Below are 6,672 nucleotides of genomic sequence, written 5' to 3'. Positions count from 1 at the left end.
GTAAACCCTTGCACGTAGCACAAATGAACGGCATCCACGTTGGTTGGACTTTGAGCGATAGTCCAACCGATTGAGTACCTGATCGAAAACTTAGGCGGAAACTTAGGCCAGGTGTTTTAGATGCAATTTTACATTGACGTTGCATATATTAAAACTTTTTTATGGATGATATTTTGTATAGATAGTTAACATGATGGTTATCATCTGATGGACGGACTGGATTTTACATACGTACCATTGTGGCACCATAGAAATGTTGTAGAAGATTGCGTACCCTCTCAAGGAGATACCTTGCGGCAATACGGTCGACGCCATCACCGCGCGAATTCGTTGTGTTACAGCGACACGTGTACTCCTCTCCCAAGCAGGCAACATACGGTATGTACATCATGGTGGGCCCCAAGCGCACTGACCACTAGCCATTGGTTGGTGTGAGGGGGAGTAGCCAATCCATTTCCGTCTAATCAATGCCCCCGATATGTATGGAAATGGATTGGCTACTCCCCCTGACACCAGCCAATGGCTAGTGGTCGGTGCACTGTGGGGCCCACCATGATGTATATGTTTCATCCATGCTATCCATCAATTTTTACAGATCATTTTACGATAAGAGATCAAAAATGAGATATATCCCAATCTCAATTGGACCACATTACAGGAAACATTGTTAAATGAGTGTCGACCATTAAAAACATTTTGGGGCCCATAAAAGTTTTAGATCAAGCTTATTTTTGTTTTTTCCCTTCATCTGGGCCTTTATGACCTAAGTAATAGATTGGATGTCAAATAAACAGTATAGTGGGCCTTAGGAGGATTTTAATGGTGGATATCCAATCACTATTGTTTTCATGTAGTGTGGTCAACCTAGATTTATATACTTCTTATTTTTGGGATCAATTCTTACGATGATCTTTAAAAAAGGATGAATGGAACGGATGAAACACATACGTTATGATGGGGCCCACAGAGCATCGACCACCAGCCACAGGGCTGGTGTGAGGGGGAGAGCCAATCCATTTCCATATCGGAAACGGATTGGCTACTCCCCCGATACCAGCTAATGGCTAGTGGTCAATGCGCTATGGGGCCCACCATGATGTATATGTTTCATCCATGCCGTCCATCAATTTTTACAGATCATTTTATTGTAAGAGGCCAAAAATGAGGTATATCCCAATCTCAATTGGACCACATTACAGGAAACATTGTTGAATGAGTATCGACCATTAAAAACATTTTGGGGGCTATAAAAGTTTGAGATCAAGCTGATTTTTATTTTTTCCCTTCATCCGGGCCTTGATGACCTAATCAACATATTGGATGTCAAATAAATAGTATAATGGGCCTTAGGAGGATTTTAATAGTGGATATCCAGTCACTATTGTTTTCATGTAGTCTGGCCCACCTGAGATTTATATACTTCTTATTTTTAGGATCAATCCCTAAGATGATCTTTAAAAATGGACGAAACATATGCGTCATGATGGGGCCCACATGGCATCGACCACCAGCAACGGGGCTGGTGTCAGGGGGAGTAGCCAATCCGTTTCCTGATAAGACGGGGGCGGCTTCGGTGATCCCCGGATCGACTGAGGTGGGTGGATCTCTGAATGCGGGGATCACCTTGAAGTTTATTTTCTTTTTAAAATCCATTCCGTTCATACGTTTTTAAATATCCTTTTACTTAATGATTTATAAAATGAATTAGATCCAAATTTCAGGTAGACCGTATCAAAAGAAACAGTGGTGGATAACCATTAAAAACTTCATGTGGGCCATAAAATTTTTATATCAAGCTAACATTAGTTTGTCCATTTATCCATGTATTTTTTTACCTTATCAACATGTTGGATGGTAGATAAAAGTTCCAGTATCCGTCAGGAAGTTTTAATAGTGGATATTGAATCACCACGTTTTCCTGTAGTGTGGTCCACCTAAGACTTGAATCTGCTTTATTTATAGCATCATGCTCTAAAATTATATGTCAAAACGGATGGACGACGTAGATGTAAGAAAAATATATCAAGGTGGGCTCCACGGTCAGGGATCCATCAATGCGGCGCTCTATGCAATCTTAGTGACGTGGAAACATTGGTTTAAATCTCACCAAGCCCATCCAACGGCGCAGGTTGAATGGATGGTTCGAGGTGTTGACAGTCCCTGGAATTCTCTCGTAACTTCCAGCACCTGCTCTTTCATTTCCAGACGAATGTCGAAGCCTCTGTCCTGTCTCCACAAAAACCCCTCATCCTCTCCTCTTTTCCAACATCACAATACAACTCCAAAGAAGAAGAGAAAGTCCCAAAGGCGATTTATCATTTCAAACGATCAGCTCATCTCACCATTTCTAAAAGAGGCAAGCTTCATTTCCCAATCTAATCTCTCTTTCCATTCTCAATTTGCATTTGTATAGGATCTTTGAAAAGAAGCCATGAATCCTGACAAATTTACACACAAGACGAACGAGGCTCTGGCCGGAGCCCACGAACTGGCCTTGAATTCCGGCCACGTTCAGTTCACCCCTCTCCACATAGCCCTAGCTTTGATTTCCGATCCAAACGGCATCCTCCGTCAGGCAATTTCCAGTGCCGGTGGTGGCGATGAGGCCGCCAACTCGTTTGAGCGCGTCCTCAAGCAGGGGATGAAGAAAATCCCATCCCAAAGTCCTCCCCCTGACGAAGTCCCTGCCAGCACTTCCCTCATCAAGGCCATCAGGCGGGCCCAGTCGTCCCAGAAGTCCCGCGGCGACAGCCATCTAGCCGTTGATCTGCTCATCCTCGGCATTCTTGAGGATTCCCAGATCGCGGATATTCTCAAGGAAGCCGGCGTTAGCGCATCGAGGGTCAAATCAGAAGTCGAGAAGTTGAGGGGGAAGGAAGGTAAGAAGGTGGAGAGTGCGTCGGGTGACACGAATTTCCAGGCGTTGAAGACATATGGAAGGGACCTCGTCGAGATGGCCGGGAAGCTTGATCCGGTGATCGGGCGGGATGAGGAGATCAGGAGGGTGATACGGATTCTCTCGAGGCGGACCAAGAACAATCCGGTCCTTATTGGAGAGCCTGGCGTTGGGAAGACTGCTGTCGTGGAAGGGCTTGCACAGAGGATTGTTAGGGGTGATGTGCCTAGCAATTTGCTGGATGTGAGGTTGATTGCTTTGGATATGGGCGCTTTGATTGCGGGTGCCAAGTACAGAGGAGAATTTGAAGAGAGATTGAAATCGGTGTTGAAGGAAGTTGAGGATGCAGATGGGAAGGTCATCCTTTTTATTGATGAGATCCATCTTGTTCTTGGGGCGGGCCGAACTGAGGGTTCGATGGATGCTGCAAACTTGTTCAAGCCAATGTTGGCCCGTGGGCAGCTCCGCTGCATAGGTGCAACCACCCTTGAAGAGTACAGGAAGTATGTGGAGAAGGATGCAGCATTTGAGCGACGCTTCCAGCAGGTTTATGTGGCAGAGCCGAGTGTGGCTGATACCATTAGCATTCTTCGTGGACTGAAAGAGAAATATGAAGGGCATCATGGTGTTCGGATTCAAGACCGTGCTTTGGTGGTTGGGGCGCAGCTGTCTGCTAGATATATCACTGGTAAGAATCAGAAGTTTGAATTTCTTGGTTGGATGTTCAATTTAAATATTTTGCAATTCATTTAGATTATGGAGGGTATGACCATAGTGGAGATTGATATTAATCATGATGTTATGGTTGGTTCATCTCAATTCCAAAGCGATAATATCATCCAAACACCAAGTTGAATATCATCCAAACACCAAGTTGAAAGTCATGTTTTGCAAGCTGGACTTGCTTGGAGAAGCTAACTGCAATTTAGGGGCAATTAGTTCTCTATGTGGGGATTATTGCAATATGATTCACTTGCTTATCCAACTCGGTCAGAGTATTTTCTTTTTTGGTAGTTCAATGTCTTATGGTTTGTGATTGCTCTGTTAAGGTCGTCACCTTCCTGATAAGGCAATCGATCTGGTTGATGAAGCCTGTGCGAATGTGAGAGTTCAGCTCGATAGCCAGCCAGAAGAGATTGATAATCTTGAACGAAGGAGGATTCAATTGGAAGTTGAATTGCATGCTCTTGAGAAAGAGAAGGACAAAGCTAGCAAGGCTCGGCTTGTCGAGGTGAGTATCTATGAAATTTGCAGACCTTATAATATCTTTTTAATTTTTAATTTTTAATTTAATTTAATTAATTAATTTATTTGTTTTGTTAATGATGGTTTTAAATGGGAGATTTGTCTTTTCAGGTTCGGAAGGAGTTGGATGATTTGAGGGATAAGTTGCAGCCATTGATGATGAAGTATAGGAAGGAGAAAGAGAGAATTGATGAAATTCGAAAGTTGAAGCAGAAGCGTGAAGAGCTGTTGTTCACCTTACAAGAGGCAGAGAGAAGAATGGATTTGGCCCGTGTTGCAGATTTGCGATACGGGGCATTGCAAGAGATAGATGCTGCTATCGCGAAGCTGGAAGGAGATACTGATGAGAACTTAATGCTGACAGAGACAGTCGGACCTGAACATATTGCAGAGGTATGGAACTTAACATTTTCAATTTGTGGGGTGTTTTAAGAATTTTGATAGTGATTTGAATGGCAATGCAATGTGTTGTTCTAAACTGTCATTTCAAACAATGCTCTTGTAGGTTGTGAGTCGCTGGACCGGCATTCCTGTGACTAGACTTGGCCAAAATGAGAAGGAGAGGCTGATTGGTCTTGCAGAGAGGTTGCATAAGAGAGTTGTGGGACAGGATCGAGCAGTGGAAGCAGTTGCAGAGGCTGTGTTGAGGTCAAGGGCTGGACTCGGACGCCCGCAGCAGCCCACAGGATCTTTCCTCTTCTTGGGTCCAACAGGTGTTGGGAAAACGGAACTTGCGAAGGCTCTTGCTGAGCAGCTATTCGATGATGACAAGCTGCTGATACGAATCGACATGTCGGAGTACATGGAGCAGCATTCAATTTCACGGCTCATTGGTGCACCACCAGGGTAAGCATCTTCCTCAATTCATTGAATTTTTGGGTAACATGATGTTGGTTTTTCTTTCAGTACCGTATTGTATTGTATTCATGGATGAATTCTCACACCGGAGCCTTTTAGTTATGTTGGCCATGAAGAAGGTGGACAGCTGACAGAGGCTGTGAGGCGGCGCCCGTACAGTGTTGTCCTCTTTGATGAAGTCGAGAAGGCGCACATTTCCGTTTTCAACACCCTCCTTCAGGTTCTTGATGATGGTAGGCTGACGGATGGCCAAGGAAGGACGGTGGACTTCACAAACACTGTGATCATCATGACTTCGAATCTTGGAGCAGAGTACCTCCTTGATGGGCTTATGGGAAAATGTTCGATGGAGATTGCCCAAGAACGGGTAATGCAAGAGGTGAGTAATTTGAATCTACATACATTGCATTGGAGATTTGAGAGCTCGTGTCCAATGGTTATGCTAAACTGTTTTTTTTTAAACTGTCTCGCAGGTTAAAAGGCATTTCAGGCCTGAGTTGCTTAATCGGTTGGATGAAATTGTGGTCTTCGACCCATTGTCGCATGAGCAGCTCCGAAAGGTCGCTAGGCTCCAGATGAAGGATGTGGCTGCCCGTTTGGCCGAGAGAGGAATTGCATTGGCTGTATCGGATGCTGCCTTGGACATTGTCTTGGCAGAATCTTATGACCCAGTAAGTATTACTTATAATGAAGTTTGTGAAATCAAGAGCTTCCCTTGGTCAAGGAAGGGAAAGTCTTTTTGCTTTGTGGTTGGATGAGACTAACTGTTTCTCTTGTTATAGGTGTACGGGGCAAGGCCGATAAGGAGATGGCTTGAGAAGAAGGTCGTTACAGAGCTATCAAAGATGCTCATAAGGAATGAAATTGATGAGAACTCTACTGTTTACATCGATGCAGCACCAGGAAAGAAACAGCTGATGTATAGAGTTGAAAAGAACGGCGGGCTGGTGAATGCGACTACTGGGCAGAAGTCGGATATTCTGATTGAGATTCCGAATGGGCCCTTGCAGAATGATGCTGCTCAGGTAGTGAAGAAGATGAAGCTTCAGGCCGACGAGGAGGATGAGGACATGGAGGAATAAAGAAGAATAAGATTTCTGTGTTGCTGTTTGTTTTTCAACTCTCTTTTATCAATCCTTTTTGTTTTGTTTTTTGTTTTTTTTTCCCTGAGTGCCATCCCCAAAAGATGTATAAGATGGAGGTTTGGTTTGTTAATATAATCAAGCAGAGTGGCTTTGTAAGGAAGCTATTTGTTTTCTTGAGTGCTGTTATCATGTATTGTGGATCATGGTTTGGTGATCCGGATTGTTGGTCTGATGTAGCCCATGGATCATTCCTCTTTTAAGCCCCCCAGACTAACACTGGTCATTTTTCCATCGAATGAGGGGGTTCTGCATCTGAGTTCCAGGTGGTCTTGTTTTGAAGTATATGCATTTTCAAGTAACTGCAGATGCTTTTTGTTTGGTTTTTTTGGCGAGTGTGAGTTGAGTTGAATGGCTATTCTCTGGGCAGACAAGAATTGTTTTCTCTGTGATCTCTAGACATTATTAGGACCATTTCTTTTCTTTCTTGTTTTTTACAAGTAAACTCTGAACTCTGCTTTATACAGTACATTGCTTGAAGAAAAACTGTTCCATCTTAAAAATATACCCCGTTGCCACTTAAAACTAGTT

The 6,672-nt window shown here is 43.8% G+C and overlaps 1 protein-coding gene across 1 annotated transcript; it reads left to right on the top strand.

The window, feature by feature from the left end:
* Positions 1-2,204: 2,204 nt before the first annotated feature.
* Positions 2,205-6,352, top strand: LOC131240753 (chaperone protein ClpB1). Its single transcript, XM_058239199.1, has 7 exons — positions 2,205-3,584; positions 3,946-4,127; positions 4,253-4,534; positions 4,647-4,987; positions 5,099-5,378; positions 5,473-5,670; positions 5,782-6,352. The coding sequence occupies exons 1-7, from the start codon at positions 2,432-2,434 to the stop codon at positions 6,079-6,081; spliced, it is 2,736 nt and encodes a 911-aa protein (XP_058095182.1). The 5' UTR covers positions 2,205-2,431; the 3' UTR covers positions 6,082-6,352.
* The last annotated feature ends 320 nt before the right edge of the window (positions 6,353-6,672 follow it).

The sequence above is a fragment of the Magnolia sinica genome, chromosome 3 (genome assembly GCF_029962835.1).
Source record: "Magnolia sinica isolate HGM2019 chromosome 3, MsV1, whole genome shotgun sequence".
Lineage (NCBI taxonomy): Eukaryota > Viridiplantae > Streptophyta > Magnoliopsida > Magnoliales > Magnoliaceae > Magnolia > Magnolia sinica.
This window is presented reverse-complemented; position numbering and strand designations above follow the sequence as displayed.

Coding starts and splice junctions, on each gene's coding strand:
- LOC131240753 (XM_058239199.1), top strand. CDS start 2,432: ATGAATCCTGACAAATTTACACACAAGACGAACGAGGCTCTGGCCGGA. Junction 4,535..4,646: donor GACCTGAACATATTGCAGAG/GTATGGAACTTA, acceptor ATGCTCTTGTAG/GTTGTGAGTCGCTGGACCGG. Junction 4,988..5,098: donor CTCATTGGTGCACCACCAGG/GTAAGCATCTTC, acceptor GGAGCCTTTTAG/TTATGTTGGCCATGAAGAAG.